A 17779-nucleotide genomic window follows, 5' to 3' on the forward strand; every position below is an offset into this window, starting at 1 on the left:
AGGCATTTCTCTTTATATTAAACCCCACTGAACTTTTTTTTCTAATAGTGATAGGCCTATAACATTTTATTTCGATAGTCCACTTTAGACATTCTACTAACTATAAGTAACTTTGCAACTACATGTCCACTAGCAGTCATTAGAGTATTAGTAGACTGTCTGCTTAATATCTGCTAACAGTTTATTTTGATTCTCCCCAACATACTAGAAGTAACTCTACAACTGCATATCAACTTATTAACCCTAAACTAACAGTCTACTAATACTCTAATGAGATTTCGTTGACATGTAGTTGCAAAGTTACTTATAATTAGTAGAATGTCTAAAGTGGGTTATCAATAAGGATATCAGATGTTTAAAATATCAACTGTATATTTAAAGTGAAATATCAGTTTTAGCATGAGGTTATTGGACTGTTTTATTTTCAGAAAGACTTTTAAACTGATTTTACTGTTAAAAGTGGATCAGTTTTGTCACTTTTATAAACAGCTAGTTAGCAAGCGATTGGATTTCAACGTATTACATATTATATAAATACAAATGCCCTCATTTCTGTACAGACACGAAGCATAAAAGCAGTCTTAGCTCTGTTAAGATGACAGAAATGATAGTCATAACTCATGATTAAGTGAAGATGAATTCCCTGAGGACGAGTGGTAGATGTCTTGATGATCTGGTATGGATGATATGAGCCACTTATATGTTCACAGGTTTTCACAATAGTGTGAGCTTTGGCATTAGAAGAGCGGAGCTTTAATTACGAGCTGTTGAGAAGATGAGAGGAGAGAAATGAGACACGCTGAGGTGGTGAAAATGTCAGAGATCTGACCGCACCTAATCCCAATCCAAGACATCGTCGAGAAGCTGTCTTCGTCATGTCATGGTCCGCTCAAGACATCATGGGGGAAATCTCAGGAGTCAGATAAAGAGTAATTACGGGAATTTATAATTCACCATATTTCTGTTCCAATGTAATTATTGCTTGATTCTTTAGTTCATCTTTGTCAGGAAATATTTTAAAATAATAAACTGACAAAAGGCAAAGCTATATTGAATAAAAGTCAACTTAAGAGATAAATAGTTAAAAAATGAATAAATATAAGATATATTGTGTAAATTGTGCTTCTTTTGACATGACACAATTATTTAAGCTTGCGATGTTGCATAATAACTCTGCTTTCCTTCCTTTCTGTAGCTTTTTCATAGATTTTTCTGTCTATTAATGTAAGATGTCAATACGGCATCCCTGCACAGTGTTGTCTAACACAGAACATTTCACACGCGTTTCGAGTAAAACTTGGCATACAAAGGTCAGAACAAGGATGAAAATTGATCTTTTTTTATTCTGAAGAGCATATAGGTCATAGACATATGCAGATATTCCATGAAGAACAATATCTGACGATATCTTCCTTCATCGGCACTTGTGAAGATATACACTCCTCGGCGAAAAAAAGAAAAGAAAAAAGGGTTTAGTGGCCTAAATATTTAATATTTAATATTTAGTGGTAGTATTAAGTTCCTTCTTTTATGTTTTTAACCATTTTAATCACAAATTACGTGTCAGGAAATTAGCAAGAATTGCACAAATACTGTAGATGAAGTAACTTAGCATGGAATAGCCTTACAGACAGATTTTACAGGAAGAAGAGTCAGTGTTGTTCCACTCAATGTAAATGTGCAGTTCATGAGTAGAAAAGCGTCTCTCAGTTTGTTGGAATTTAACGTGAGAGCAAATATTCACTATAGGGTTCAAGGACTCTTACCAGCCGAAACATGAGCCTGCCGGATTTCTAAAGCCACTTCTTGGTTGTCTTTGCAGTGTGTGCAGGAGCATTATCTTGTTGAAAACAAGATAGAAGATGTTCATTATCTCATCAATCCTCTTTAGATAACGTTTCATTTGTGGGAAGCAAGCCATTCTGCAATATTCTCCTGTACTCCAAAGCATTAAATGACGTTTTACAGTGACGCTCACCAATACCAGCGGCTAAAATGCCACTTTTACCTCCATGCTTCACCGTGGTAGAGATGCTTTTATTATTTTCTAAGCAGATTTTCGAAGACGCTGCTCTGGAGCATCACCATGCAAGTCGTGTTTCATTGTGATTCATCACTCACACACAACTTCCCATATTCCTTTGAAGGTTTTCTGAGACAGCAATGGCTTTTAAGTAGTGTAGTTGCTCACGTTTGGCTAATTTCCTGACCAGTAATTTGTGGTTAAGACTTTTTTTTTTGTCCAGGAGTGTAGGTCACAAACCAGACACATATAGATGGGCAATGACTTGATATATTCATCTTTATAGATAATTACATATTGTTTAAGAGCTGTTGCCAGTTGGCGATGTGTAACCCTCCAGATATCAGAAGAATTAACTGCCCACTCACAAACAGGAGATTCAGAAACCCTTCATTAAAAGACCTGTCATTAATGCTCTCGTTTCTGCTAAATTTAATCGCATGAATTTACTGTCTTAGACTTTTTAACTATTGTAATCACTGTTGCCAACATTTCACACAATCTTTGATACAACAATGAACAGATGAAATGCTGAGACCGACTTTTACATGTGAATTAAATAAATGCTTAAGAGTAATTTTATGATTTCTCAAGTAATTCTCTTATGAGAGAGAGGAAGGATTATAAGGGCATTCTGTACTTTCTGATGACAATCTTCATGTCACAATGTTTACCAACATTCACTCTATACTCTTAAAAATGAAGGCTCTTTATTGGCATCTTTGGTTCCATGTGCGTTTCACATCCATTTAAACTTTCAAATACACAAAAAGTTTTATTTATAATCAACAAGAGGAAAAATGGTTCTTTTAAGAACTGAAAGGTTTTTTGGGGACCCTAAAATGGATCTTCTATGTCATGATTGTAAAAATAAAAAAATAAAAAAATTCAGAACCTTTATTAAGAGTGCATAAATGAAACATTCTTTATGTTCAATTAATTCAAGCGATGTCGTGTTTCATTCAGACTGACTCACCACTGGTTTTTCTTCTTACCCCCCGACCCCCCCCCCCCCCAAAAAAAAAACGTAGGCTATGTGGTGACGTTGTTGCGTGAATACATCAGGCAACAGGAACATCGTATAAATAGAGAAAGTTTCCAAGCAACCTGAAGCAATAGCAAGCTCAAGAGCCGAGGAAAACTTTCACCACTGGTTTAGCTGAAGCAGAAAGTAGTGATAAAGAGGATTTTTGTTAACTTTGAATCCTCCGCTTTGACTCGCGCATTCAGCACCATGGACAGCGTTTACCTGGGCGTTCTCCTCGCGCTGCTGTGCGTCTGCAGGGCTCAGATCGCACCGGACAACCGGCTGACCACACAAGAGGAGCAGTTCCTCAAACGAGACCTGGTGAGAGTGGCATATTATAGCAGAACTCACAGCTTTAACCTGTTGATGTAAAAAGAAAAAGTTTCGGCATAATCTGAAAAACATTGCGAGCAGTACAAAAAAATAAAAAAATAAATAAAACTTCTCTATATTAAATTGAAAAGCTTCACTCTAAACTGTTGGTTTACATTTTTTTAACCCAATTGTTGGGTTTGTCCATAGTTGACCCAAACATGGATTGAAAAAACCCAGCATTTTAAACGAACTGCTCCTCATTATGGAAACCGCGTAATTTGCTGTAACTGCAATGATTATCACAGTATACTAACTTTTTTCTTGTTGTTTTTTTACTTGGATATAGGCTGTATCAGACTACCTCAGAAATGCATGTTTAAATTCTGTTTAGTTTCTAATCTGTCTTCCGAATTAATGCTTTCTCGCCGTTTGCGTTTAGACTGAGGCGCTCGATGAACTTTTGGACGGAGATCAGGACAATCGGATATATGTGGAGAAAAAAGCTAGCGTCATTCCAAGGGTAAACACATTACTCCACTTTTTCTTCTACTTCTTCCGATTATCCAACACGATCTCATGAAAGTGCGTATCTATAGCACGAATGATATTTCTCGTAGGCTATCATTTATACGCCAAAAAGAGTTTTTTTGCGTTCAAATGATACGCACTGTAAACCCATTGGGTAGGATTAGGGGTGAGGAGTGCGTGCGTACACGCCATAAAGTGCGTATCACATGTACGCAAAAACTCTTTTTGGCGTATAAATGATACGAGAAATATCATTCGTGCTATAGATACGCACTTTAAAATAAGTGTTCATCACCAAGTACAAGCAAGATGTTGCCTATAAAAATGTCCCATGTGCTCTGATGTGTTAGTGTGATGTTGGCGAGCGCTGCGCGATGAAGCACGGACCGCGCATCGGGAGACTCTGCGACTGTCTGCGAGGAACAGCCTGCAACACTTTCTTCTTGCGCTGCTACTGATGCTCTCGAGCCTCGAGCAACTCTCTTCTCTCTCAGGCTTTGTGCGAGGAAGCTCGTGACAGCGACGCGTGGGAAACCTCGTCTATCTAAGTTTAATTGGCATGGGTGATGTATTGAAGCTGTATTGTTCGTACTCTTGACTGTAAACTAGATGTGTATGTTTAAACGTGTTTATTTATTTTTTGTTAATAAAATGTATTTAAGTCGCATTCATTCTGTATATTGTCTAAATGAAAGGTATGTCTACATTCTCTGTGTATTTATAATTTAAATATGTTTAATAAAAACTAAAACACTGTTAGGACAAGATCTGGAGAAGATTATTACAGGGCTGCGATATTTAATGATCAACAAGTGTCAGTATCAACAACTGAAATACTCCTGAACATTTATTTGAATCACCATGAATCACTGGATTAGGGTTTCAGAGGTTCATCTGAGGTTTTTCTCGCGCAACCAACAATGTCTTCAGACGTGTTTAGCGCAGCTTTCTTCTTAACTTAGAAAAGCGACAGCGTTTTGTGATTATATTTGTGATATGTAAATACAAATGACCATGGCATTATACTCTATAAAAATGCTGGTTTGTTACTTTCAATCCATTTTTGGGTAAAATTTGGACAAACCCGAACAATGTTTTAATGTTTTCTAATTTAATTTTCAATTTTTAATTTAATATAAACCAAACCGTTTGTCCATATTTGAAACAACCCAGCATTTAGCCTACATTCCGATAGGCTACAGAAAAACTTGTTGGCTGAATAACTTCTGTGGTTACTGAAACGATTGAAAACTATGTTTTGTATGTAACATATGCAGTAAAGATATTTATATTAAAAGATCTGCGGTTGAAGAGCTTAGTCCTGGATTCAGACAAAAACAACACGCTCTGTTTTATTAAATCCTCTTTGAAACAAAGAGGATTACTGTGAGATCTGTCCACGAGTTTGTCGTCATTATGAAAGCAAGGAAATGTCGCAAACGCGACGGATGAGTTGCGTAAAGTGAAATCTGTCAACATGTAGTCTACTGGCTGCGATAAACACTAGAAAATCTCAAAAACTTCAAACTGCTCTGTTCTAACAGGGGTGGGGAGGGGGGGATCAACCATAGGTATGTATATGTAGATTCCTCATTCGACCGCTCCAGACACGTCGGCGCTCCGGCCATCTTGGAACGGTCAGCGTGTCGTCACTCGCTTGGCTTCTGGTTTTAGAGATTTAAATTCCAGAAGCAATGGGATAAGCTTTCACAGGTGAGAATGTCTTGGTTTGTGTTTTATGTATTAACTCAAAATACGATTTAAATGTTTAAATAAGGTCCTCCTCAAAATCGTGTCTCTTCCTGCATTCAGGCCATGTCGTATAATTACCGAGATGATTAGAGCTGTTCATGTCCTAGGACTGGGAATTATGAGTTGGCACCACTATCAACGCCTAAATGAATCTGCTGCGGTCAGGTGGTACAGCAGTCACATGGTACAAGTAGGAGCTCTCAAACAATTCCCATCTTACAAGCTGTAATTATGATCTTATGATTCAATTATGATGATGGAAATCATGTAATTGCAGTAATTACAACATGGCATGAACATACCCTCTGTTAGGACCCCAAGTGATTCCATTGGCTAAAATTACTTTTAATAGGCATAGGCACTCTCTTTAGCACCTGATGGCATTTCCTACAAAATCATGTTGAGATAAATGCTGTTTGAACTTCAATGACCATTAATGTCTGTATTAGTAAGCTTATGTACTAGCATAGCATACAAATACTCGATTAGCCTGATAATCTAGTTTATACACACATTTGCACTTACCATAGGCTATTTGTATTTACACTCATCTTTAATGTAATTACTTGTTAAATTAAGTGTTAAATGTCCAAATATTTGTTATAAAAATACTTAGGTTTAAATAGGTAAAAGCCTGTAGGTAAAATTTTTTTTAATGATGTTCAATAATTCACTTAATAGGCTATTATTATTATTATTATTTATTTATTTATTAACAGTTTAACAAGTGAAAGCATTTTCAATTTGTTTTATGTACTATAATCTATACATATTTTAAATAAATATCGTTGGTATGTACTAGTATAATCATTAACTGATTGCGAGAGAGGACCCGATTTTGCTTTGACCGTTCCAATATGGCGGATAGCTTACTACTTATCGCAGCCCATAAACAGCCGCTAAAGAGGCATCTATGTATATCTATGTATCTATATGATCAAGTTACAGGTTAGAACCTTTAAATCCCACGGCGTGAGAACTCGTGCCAGATCCCTCGCAACAACAGCAAGCGCTCCTACGTGACTATTATTTAAAAAAATACTATGACAAATTTACCTGTACTTCTCGTAGCAATTCACTGTGTTATATACATTTATTCTAAAATCAGTGGCGTGGACTCAAGACCGCCAGACTACGAGCCGACTGGACCGAGCATTGATGACGCGATTGAAGAGGTGAGTCGAAAAACTGCGCGTGCGTTTTTGACTTCAGCTCATTAGATAATCAGAAACCGTGTTATTCGTTTCAGACAAGAGATATCACAGAACATAAAGAATATCTTCAAAGACAGGTCGTGCCAATTTTGAAGAAAAAGTTCAACCGTCTTCCAGGCGTATGTAGACGTCTGAAGAGGAGGAGGATAACAATTCTGGTATTTAATTTTTCTCTTGCTTATTGTAAGTCTGAATATTGTGACAAAGACGATTGTCGTGTATATTTTGCAGTGAAGTAGCATGCAAAATTTAGCATTTAAGAAGACCGACCTTCCCAACTTACCTTTTTTTTTTTTTTTTTCAGAAATTATTTTCTTGAAGTACTTCGTGAGATTTACAGTAATATATTCGGTTCAGTGTGAGGATTTAATGGCCATTTTGTATTCTTGTTTTCTTTTAATCAAATTATACAATTCCGTCCCAGGGTTTGCTAATCCCAAATTGAGAAACTCCAATGTGCAGACACACAGTGTGTGTGCAGTTGAGAGGAACACACCTCTTACCATTTGTCCTTTTCTTCCTCTCCACAGTGTAACACAGCAAAGTTCTGTTCTGCCATGGCATATTCTCAGCATGGCCACATCTGCTCCTGCCCAAAAGGATCAAAGTGCTCTCATTTCTTTTTATGGAGTTTGTGATCTCTCTTTTTTTTTTTTTTTACTTTCATCACAATATACATTATATTCCACCATGACAGAATCATGTGAGACCAGACAAACAATTCCTTATTCCCATTTATTCCTCTGTCCATCAAGGACAGAAAGCATCACACATCTTTCATGAAAATACCTTTTACATTTTAGGTAGATCATTAGAATTGACTACGGAACAAAGCCTGATGAAATTCACATGGCTTCCTTTTTAAATTGTGGAGATTAAAAACCACCAATCAGCCTTAGCAAAAAGGCATTACTCTGTTAAACCAATCATAGTAATAAATAAACAAATGGGGAAAAGTTCTATACCCAAAAGCAGGAGCGTAAAGTGATCTCTCAAGTTCATTGCAATATCACCTTCAATAAACAAGAAGCTGACACAATGCTGATATTTTGCTGTGAAGATCTTTACAAATAAAGAATTTGAATAAATCTGATCCTTTTCATCCCATCAAGTCAAGCAGCTTCAAAATACACTCTAATGCAATCTTGCATATATCAATCAAATCTGAATACAGAGCTGGTATTTTTGAGAACCAAGACATTTGTTCACATTATCGTATATAAAATATCTCTTAACTCATGAGGAAGTAAAACACAATGACCGGGGGAAAAAAAAAATTAAAACTTTAATAAAGGGCACCTACAAGTCTCTATAAACGTTTATACTGAAAACAAGGATTTAACAAATGACAACTGCACATATAAGATTAATTAAGCTACTTCATGTTCCTGGAAGAAACATGTCAATGTTAATAAATGGATTGAGTGTCAGTTTAGAGAAAGAAGGAAGTGTAGCTCTTTCCAAAAAAACAAAACTTTGATATTCACTGAAACTCTGTCTAACAAACACATAGTGAGGAAAATGATCCCTCCACTTTCACCATACAGTTCATTCTCAGTTTAACAAAATACTTGATGTGCTTCAGGATTATTTAAAACATGCAACACACACACACCCATATTCAATCTACACACACCACCTTCACAGCATTTGAAAGAACAGGTATTTGCAGAGCTGTACATCTTCTTGTACAAAATAGGGACTGTCTTACTCCTGTCTTGCATACTGTTTGTTGATTTGAATGGATGTTCACATCTAGTCCACTAAAGTTAAATCCTGCAGAGAAGCATCATCCACCAGTAATGTCAGTTGCACACCGTGTCCGTTCAGAGCTTTGTCTTTGTGCGTCCAGTAAGAATAAACCAGTGCTAAAGTCTGGAAGTCTCCATGAACTGTTGGGTTTCTGAGAGTTTATAACACCCTTAACTTTTAGTACGGTCCGGTCAACTAAATACATTCGATCTGTCTCCGAACCTTGTCTGAGGCTTGGCGGTCAAGTGAGCGTTGCCTTACGACCACCACTATTGCGAACACAACAGTGAGAGCCAGCATTGAGCCCTCAAACTTCCAAAAGAGATGCTCCTCCATTTTGGCTGAGCGACAGCTGAATGGAAAACAATGAGAAAAGGTGAATTCAATTAGTATGATTTTTCTGCAACACCAAAGAATGAATTATAGTAAGCCAGAAATAATTGGTCGCCCTTTATGTTTGTCTGTGGGATAAGCAAATATTTAGCAAATGACAAGTATTGAAAAGAACTTGTGACTAAATGCAAGGGTAAATAAACTGGTTGTTTGAATAAGTACAGTGTTTTCTTTACTCAAGAAACACTATATATTTACATAAGGCTAAAGCTTTATGTATTTGAGGAGCAAAGAAGAGCGTCGTAGTCTAGCATTTGTCATTGAATAGCGATAGTTCACCCAAAAATGAAAATCCTGTCATTAATTACTCACCCTCATGTCGTTCTGATCTATTTGATGAAATCTAAAGGGCCCTACACACCGGGACGAATATCGGCGCGCGTTATTCGCCAGCGTTTTTCAACGCGTTTTTTGTGTTCACACCCAAGCGATTTTCGCTGACGATGAGCCGTGTGAACATGCAAATTCATTCCCTGACATTAGATGGCGCTTAATGTAAAACAGAAACCACTCCATAACAGTTCTCTTTTATCAAGATTTTTGTAGTCGCTGTCGCGTTTGTCATATAGTTCTTTATGTTCCGACACCAACGAGACCAACAGCTCTACAATCATCTTGCCTTGCATCTTCCTCGTCTTATTTCTTCCCTGCAGTGTAGACGCTACTTGGCGTATATCTTCTTCGCCGTTACGTATGTGTGCTCGGCAAGACCGTTTTGTGTTTGAGCGCCCCCAAGTTGTGTTTTACTGTAACTTCAGAAGCTCCAGACACGTGAACAAAAGCGCCAATCTCATTGGTCGGATAGTTTTTGACGCGGCGCGTCAAACCAAAAAAAACGAACCCGAAGCGTTTTTTTTTTAAAAATGACGCTTTTACGCGTGCCGTTTTTCGCGCCGGTGTGCACACTCACATTGGCGCCCTTTGTTTAGTCACAAGGCGTTAAACGTCGGCGAATATCGCGCGCGAAATTCGTCCCGGTGTGAACAGGCCTTAAGAGCTTTCTGTCCCTCCATTGACAGCTACGCAACTACCACTTTGACGCTTCAAAAAGTTCATAAAGAGATCGTAAAACGAATCCATATGAATTTAGCGTTTAGTCCAAATTTTCAATCGCTTTATTTGATTCTGAAGATTGAATGTAGGCTTTTATTCATATATAGCCTGTGCGAAGACAGATTTTTGCCGAATGACAGAAAAACTGAGCGTCCACATAGCTACAATAAACTGTATAACCTGTAAGATGATAAATGTAATGCGATGCACTTACTGCCTCAGATGCGGCCGTTCTAATGACGGATAAAACACATGTCTGACATTCACTGGTCAAAAACCTCATAACTCCATTTGAGCTTGATTTTGGTTAGGGGTGTAACAATATATCGCAATACAAAAATGCAACAATATGTATCGTGGACAGTGACAATGTGTATAGTTCAACCAAATTTAGTTTTTAGTGTATGTACTATATTATACTACTATATATAATGTTGAATAAAATGTATAATAATGCAGTGGGGGAATATTTGTGGGTCCTGATAATGCCAGATGTCTTATGTTACCTGTAAAAAGTGGCCTGCATTATTTTAAATATATTTAGTCAATGACAGAGTGCAAGCATATTCGTCTAAAATAATTCTGTATTATAAGCTTCAGAATCATGAATATTTTTATTCTGGTGTAACCATTGTCCTGTGCATTGGGTTACCAGCACCAAGTCCAAGCCTATTCATTTACATCCACAATGTTAAACCAAACTTTGCATTTTAATCATTAGTAAAATTTTTGTTAACCTTTTACCATATGTCTTGGAGTATCACAATAATATCGTATCGTGAGTCCAGTATCGTGATATGTATCGAATCGTGACTTGAGGGTATCGTTACACCCCTAATTTTGGTGTAAAGATAATGACAAATGCAAGCGTCTGACCATATATAAAGCAACAATATAAACATAATATCAATTGCAAATAAAGCAGAGTTACAAAATCATATATTTAAGTTGTAGCTATTGGGGGAAGCTACTGTGACTTATTAAATGTAATAAATTACTTCTGGTTTAGAATTTGCATAACATATATGGACAGGGACCTGGGTATTGTTAACTGAACTGGGGTGTGTTATTGTTAGCCAACTATGTTCCATTGAACTGTGTTGGTAACAACAGAACTTGCGACTATAGTTGGCTTTGGGAAACGCACCCCAGAACAGGATCTATATTACAGCCACTCACCTCTTAAACTCTTCTCTGTTAGACTTCGTGCAGTTGATCGTTTCTACAAATCCTGTTTGGCTGCAGGCTGGTATTGACTTCTGAAAAGAGGGTTTGCAAAGCAAACAAAGGAAACGTTTCGATTAATCCTCTCAAATGAAAAATGCGATTCTTCTGGAACGATCACAATTCACGATCTATCTACACATACATACACATATAAACAGAAATAATACTTTAATTCAGCAAGGAAGCATTAAATTGATCTACAACGACAGTTAAGGCATTTATAATGTTATTAAATATTTCTATTTCATATAAAAGCTGTTCTTAATCAGCACAACTCTCAGCATATTAAAATGATCACGGAAGGATCACGTTCAAGGATCAATTCAGCTTTGCATCACTAAATACAAAATTAGAGATGCACGATATATCGGCCACCATATCGGTATCGGCCGATATATGCTCATTTTTTAGGTTATCGTTATCGGCCTGATAAGAAAATTTGTCCGATATATTAAAGCCGATAAATAATGTATTATTTCCTTCAGCTGAGACACTTCAGATGCGCACTGTTCACCATGACGGCTTTAAAGTGCTTGAAATATGATTGGAATCACTTAAAATAAGACAAATTCAGTTTTGTGCTGTGATATCGGCTTCATAAAATTGTGTTTTGGGACATGGCTTTTAATGGTGTAACTTTTGTTTTTGTAATCAGGCTCTCAAAAAGTATATGGGTCAATGACGTGACGGGTCATTTTTTTTGTCCAAAGGCCTTAATAATAATAAAAAAACAAATGTCATTGACGAATAAGGTTTTTAAAAGTGTAAAAAAAATAGAATGGAGATATAACTATATTTGAAACCATTTTTTTAGTTTACCTAGGTGTTAACAATAAGATTTTGTGGTTTGTACAATCAATTAACACAAGATGGAAAAAATGTCACCAAAAAAGTCATTCGGTTTAACCACTGATTTGAAAGTTAAAAACTGATTTGACATTGATGTTGAGATATTATATAGTGTGTACCACAGAAGAAATATTTAAAAAAATGATCACTGATCTCATAAATGTAATCATTTATTGGACTACTCTAAACACTCCAACATATTCAAGTAAAACATTGCACAGGGAAAGGAGAAAAGGGGAAATGTAAAAAAAAGAGGCTTATCTGCTTTATATTTGTATTATTGTAGTTCCTTTAGTTATTAAAAACAATATTATTCCATTTAAATATTTACTATATCGGTTTTACCGAACGACCTTTTGACACTTCAAAATCTTTAAAATACCTTTATATGTAGTAAAATATAATTAAAACCTTTTGGATTCAGTAAAAGAGATCAAGTTGTACTACCTTACATACTTTGGATGTACAAATTTGGATTTCGATTTATCGGCCAATATATCTGTTATGGGCTTTCAAATATAAAGAATTATCGGTATCTGCCAAAATGTTCATATCGGTGCATCCCTATACAAAATATATTGTAATAATATTTCACAGTGTTACTGTTTTATTGATAAATTAAATGCAGCCTTGGTGAGCACAAGAGACTTCTTTCAAAAACATTAAATAAATCTTACTGACCCTAAACTTCTGTGTGTGTGCGCGCACATCCCAGACACTCACCGAATGGAAACCTTCGCATGCACTGCACTCTTTAGCCACCACAAACTCCTCCAGCTGCCAACATGGGGCTGTCATGGCCTTTGTCACTGCAACTGCAGAAGAAAAAGAAAACACAAGGAGGATTATTACTAGATGAACTTGGTACGCTCTAGCAGAACAATCTTTGATGAAATCCTGAAGTACCTGCCGGCTTCTCATCGCTAAGAAGAGCTGCTCCAAACACTCTAGAAAGAAAAAAAAAAAATGTAAATGAAACGTGATCAAAGCTTTTGTTTTGCATTAGGAGAGAATAAATTAGATTTTTTTTTTCTTACCTGAGAGACACTAAGCCCCAGAATAGCGCATGGAGGGCCAGGATCCGGGGTCTCAGACAGGACATGGGGATCCTACAGTCACTCTCCATCACTCTGATGCACATGCGTTTATAAAGCAGCACAACTGACGATCACTGGCGGTTCATAGCTCAAAGATGCTTTTCCTCAGAGCAGCAAAACATCCTAAGTATCTACAGAGACACACGTGAAGAAACAATGAGGCTGAACGTCATGTAAACACTGATAAATACCATAGACCAGGGTTCCTCAAACTCGGCCACTCAGTTTAGCTCCAACCCTGATCAAACACACCTAGCTGTGAGTTTCTAGTGATCCTGAAGACATTGATTAGCTTTCTCAGGTGTGTTTGATCAGTGTTGGAGCTAAAATGTGCAGGACAGCATCCCTCCAGGACCGAGTTTGAGGAACCCTGCCATAGACTGAGATGAAGACACATTGACAGGCATTTTGAAGATTGACAGTATTATGACCTGGGCTATCACGTGATGAACCAATACAAGTTGAAGTTACGTGTTCAAAAACAGTAATATAAACATGTACATCACTGCTACAGTGTTAGAAGAACAACTAAAAACCTTGAGGAGGTTACTTCGGTGTTTGTCAAGCTAACTTACACGATGTAAACCCGTTAAACTTCAGTGAAGCATAAACAGTTGTTAGCTAGTTACACTACAGGTAACGTAACGTTAACTTAGCTAACAAAAAGTAGCAAACTACTCTAATAATTTAAAAAAAAGACATAAGTAGCTTTAGAGTACACAATGTTTATCAATCAAAGCATTATTTACATCACCTTACCGGGTTTTGTCTTATCGCTGAAAAATTCCAACCGTTAAACAAACATAAACTCAGTGTTTGATCTAAAAACGGAGAGAGAACAGCTTCCGCCGCTTAACACATGGCTCGACTTCGCTAACTCTCATAAACCGATAAACACACACACACACTGAAGCAGGAGCGCGGATGAGCTCACGAGTTTCGTAAACACAGAAAGTGTGTTAAAGCTCCAACCAAACACAGTCCACATCATCATCATCAGGGCACGCGCAGTTACTCACCCGACATCATCATTACCCGAGCGTCCGTGAGAGGATCTCTGAAACACTGAACACTCATCGATCACTATATATACACACACACGACTGTTAGTTCTGAATATACCGTATTAATAGCTTTATTTACAGAGACCTCTAGATAAGGGCCTGACTGCCATAGTGAAACGGAGAGGATTACGTCACACGAGACTGTGGGTTTCAAATCAGATTAAAGTGTATCGCCCTCTAGTGGAGCGGCTCTCAATTCTCATTTCCACAAATAAATAAATAAACATATTTATGCCGTATTTTTTTTTGTCTAATTCATGAACACTTTTAGAAGCCACTTAGTATTTAGTTTCCTAATAAAATGACAGTTGTAATTTTTAAAGAGCCCAAATACGTGTTTGGTGGACACTGTATTTCAGTTTTGACGTACACATTCAGACCCTTGCAGATGGGTAATCATTAGACCCCATTCATTGTTTTAATAATAGTTATAATATATTTTATCTTACCATATATAAGTGCAGTCTTAATTCGATTAATGCAAAGACTTTTATATTGCTGCAGAACATTTCTATTTCTAATAAATGCACTTCTTTTGAACTTTGTATTAATCAAATAATCCCGAAAAAATGTATCACGGCTTCCACAAAAAATTAAGCAGCACAAATATCTTCTAAAACTGTTTTTAACATTGATAATAATAAGAAATGTTTCTTGAGCAGCGAATCAGCATATCATAATGATTTCTGAAGGATCATGTGACACTGAAGACTGGAGTAATGATGCTGAAACTCCAGCTTTGATCACAGGAATAAATGATATTTTAAAATATATTAAAACAGATGCTAAATTTGCTAAATGAGCATAAGAGACTTATTTCAAAACATGGGTCCCAAACTTTTGGTAGTGTATTTACAGCTTACACTTATTTATAGTTTATAGTATTTATATAGTTTTAATTATAGTTCCGCTGGTAACAGCCAGAGTCACATGGATCATTTTAATAAATCCAGTTTAACTCATCAGCCTATCATCAGATGTCCAGTTTGACAGTACGTTTCATGTTTAAAGATGCAGATTTCACTCTCATAAACTCAAAAACATTATCAAAATGTATACAAAAGAGCATTAAATTACTGTAAATTATTTACAGAGATCTGTTTTTCATAAACAAAATCTGGATTTATTCATTTTTTACAATCACGTCAGAGTAAAACATACATATTATAGATCAAGTTACCTCTCACATTAGCAGTTGACCAATCATATCAATGAAGAAAACAAGTATTACTTAATGCCTGAAAGGTTCAGTGTTCTGTTTAAAGGGACAGAAACGTTAGAGAGAGAGAGAGTGTGTGTGTAGGAAACAAGAACTACTGAAAAGTGTTTTTCCAATTTTTTTTTCCAAATACAGTCCAGTAGAAACAAATGTGGAGAAAGGAGAATGAGATTTTCAAACAGCATATAATCTGTGAAGACGCGACGGAAAAGTAAATGTAGAAAATTCTGCTTAAATTGTGAACTCCAGTTCTGTCCATTAGAATGATGAATCAATGCTATGACAAGTGGCCTAAACAATCTCTTAGGTCCACCGTTGTACCGTAAACACATGGTCAGTGTGCTCTAGCTATGTCAGTAAGGCAGAGGAGTGCTGTATTCCCTACAACCCCCTCCATGCTGTCTGTTACCTGAACTGCATGTCATATAAAGCTAGATCCTGTCCCATAAACTGCATGCATAGATACTAACGTAAAGATCATGCATCAATGCTCGTCTCAATGACTTCTCCTAGTTTACTCAATCTTCAAAATAGTGGCAAGTCTGTACATGGCTGAGGTTAAGGTCACGTGTGAGACAACACCGAGACGGGATCAATAATGATCTCTATAGGGGTGATGAAAGGCATTCATTTTAAGGTCATAGTCTTAAAGGGATAGTTCACCCAAAAATGACAATTCTGACATCATTTACTCACCCTCATGTTGTTTCAAATGTGCATGGCTTTAATAGGGTCCATGTGGCTATTTTGAATAGCATGAGAAATGTGTGTGTTCCACAGAAGAAAGTCATGCAGATTTAGAGAGACCAAAATTACAGAATTTTAAAGAGAACTATTATGCCTTTTTACAGAGTCTTGATTTTGTTTTCAGGCTCAAGGTTTCCATGCTTGAGTGTTCCTTATTTTTCACATATTCTCCATTGTTGCAGCTCCTCTCTTCCCAGTCTGTCAGTGATACCCTGTTTAGTTCCTGTCTCTATGAAGCCCCTCCTTCTGAAAAGCACAATGTGCTCTGATTGGTCGGCTGGATCAGTGTGTTGTGATTGGTCAACCGCTTTGTGCGTATTTGGAGAAATCTCACTCACCTTACCATAACCGCCAGTTTCAACACACTACTAACTAACTCAACCAGACCCCGCCCCTTTATTTTACATATGGACGGGATTTATTTAAATGAGGAATATTGTGACATGTTCGTTCCCTGAAGAAAACTCAAGACTACAATGGAGGCGTTTCAGGGAGTTCAGAAACACTGACACTGATATAGAGAATCACTCACTTTGGAGTGACTTTGCAGAGCTTTTTCATGCTCACACACTAAAGAAAGTTAATTTAAGTATAAGCATAATAAGGCCTCATATATTTTTGAGTGAATTATCCCTTTAAATCTCAACTAATCGCGAGTCATATTGGGGGAGAAGACGGACTTCTTTTGACCCACTTCTTGAGCTGATGCACATGCAGAATGAGGAGATCGGAGAGAACTAACCCCACGAAATGAAACAAACTTGCCTGAACTACTCAAACTATTGACATGCACTTTAACGCTGGCTATTTAATCAAAGAATATTCTTATTTATTTGATGTTCTTGGGGTTTTTTTTGCACGGTGGGCTTCTGAGAGATGACGCAGTGGCAGGGTGCTGTCAGAAGAGAGGAGCCCAACAAGCCGAAGTCATGTGGGAAGGAAACCTGAGGGCCTCACGTTTTCAAGTTCCTTCCTTCCTGAAAAGCCAAGAGGAATGACAGGAGATGACGCTTTGGTGGAAATACCGTCCATCATGCTGTGATGCCGTTTTCTCGAAGGACATGTCAATGTGATGAATGAAGGAAGAGTACTGGATGCAGTACATTCATTAGAAGCTCAGCGACTTCTTGTTGCACAAGGAGTCTATTGCATCGGGCCAAAGTTTAAGGCCGAGAAGGAGAGTCAGAAAATCAAATTCAGTTCACAATGCCCTGATTTCTTAGAAAAAAAGACAGAGAGAAAAATAGATCTGCTCTGGGGGTCTATTGATTATCAAAACCTCAACAAAACCAAGAAACAATATTGGCACAGAGACTTCCAAAACAGAAAAATACCATCAATAAAAGGTAAAAGGAGCTTGAGAGGGGACAGTTTTGTCGCAGTCAAGTTATTCGTCCCCTCCTATTTTGGAAGACTGATAAAAAGAGATGGTCTCGGCTAAAACTCTGCCATCCAAATGTTCAACACACGACCTCAATAATGTCTCGTGAGGAAACTTTCCTGAATCAGGTGGAATAAA

General features: G+C 37.1%; 4 protein-coding genes across 10 annotated transcripts in view; 2 read left to right on the plus strand and 2 right to left on the minus strand.

Annotated features, from left to right (window-relative positions):
* Positions 1-3068: 3068 nt before the first annotated feature.
* Positions 3069-4467, plus strand: cart4 (cocaine- and amphetamine-regulated transcript 4). Its single transcript, XM_079880047.1, has 3 exons — positions 3069-3371; positions 3805-3885; positions 4244-4467. The coding sequence occupies exons 1-3, from the start codon at positions 3258-3260 to the stop codon at positions 4349-4351; spliced, it is 303 nt and encodes a 100-aa protein (XP_079736173.1). The 5' UTR covers positions 3069-3257; the 3' UTR covers positions 4352-4467.
* An 839-nt stretch (positions 4468-5306) lies between these two features.
* Positions 5307-7941, plus strand: LOC307162709 (uncharacterized protein). Its single transcript, XM_079878222.1, has 5 exons — positions 5307-5606; positions 5706-5835; positions 6754-6820; positions 6895-7017; positions 7390-7941. The coding sequence occupies exons 2-5, from the start codon at positions 5792-5794 to the stop codon at positions 7495-7497; spliced, it is 342 nt and encodes a 113-aa protein (XP_079734348.1). The 5' UTR covers positions 5307-5606; positions 5706-5791; the 3' UTR covers positions 7498-7941.
* Positions 7581-14446, minus strand: jtb (jumping translocation breakpoint). 3 transcript variants are annotated; one of them, XM_079878219.1, is made up of 6 exons: positions 14250-14446; positions 13171-13361; positions 13040-13080; positions 12857-12948; positions 11237-11316; positions 7581-8963 (listed from the first exon to the last, which is right to left on the minus strand). In XM_079878219.1, exons 2-6 carry the CDS (start codon positions 13272-13274, stop codon positions 8807-8809), a joined length of 474 nt encoding a protein of 157 aa, XP_079734345.1. In that variant the 5' UTR covers positions 13275-13361; positions 14250-14446; the 3' UTR covers positions 7581-8806. The 3 variants fall into 3 exon arrangements, with proteins under 3 accessions (XP_079734345.1, XP_079734347.1, XP_079734346.1); XM_079878221.1 differs by having other exon boundaries at positions 11237-11313; positions 14250-14422; XM_079878220.1 differs by having other exon boundaries at positions 13990-14251.
* Positions 14447-15399: 953 nt separating this feature from the next.
* Positions 15400-17779, minus strand: part of kcnq4 (potassium voltage-gated channel subfamily Q member 4) — a 58701-nt gene continuing 56321 nt past the window's right edge. For all 5 annotated transcript variants that reach the window (XM_079880109.1, XM_079880108.1, XM_079880107.1 and 2 more), the window contains one exon: positions 15400-17779. This exon is cut by the window's right edge and continues 418 nt beyond it. The gene's annotated coding sequence lies outside the window, so the exon portion shown is untranslated.

This window comes from Squalius cephalus, assembly GCF_949319135.1.
Source record: "Squalius cephalus genome assembly, chromosome: 8".
Lineage (NCBI taxonomy): Eukaryota > Metazoa > Chordata > Actinopteri > Cypriniformes > Leuciscidae > Squalius > Squalius cephalus.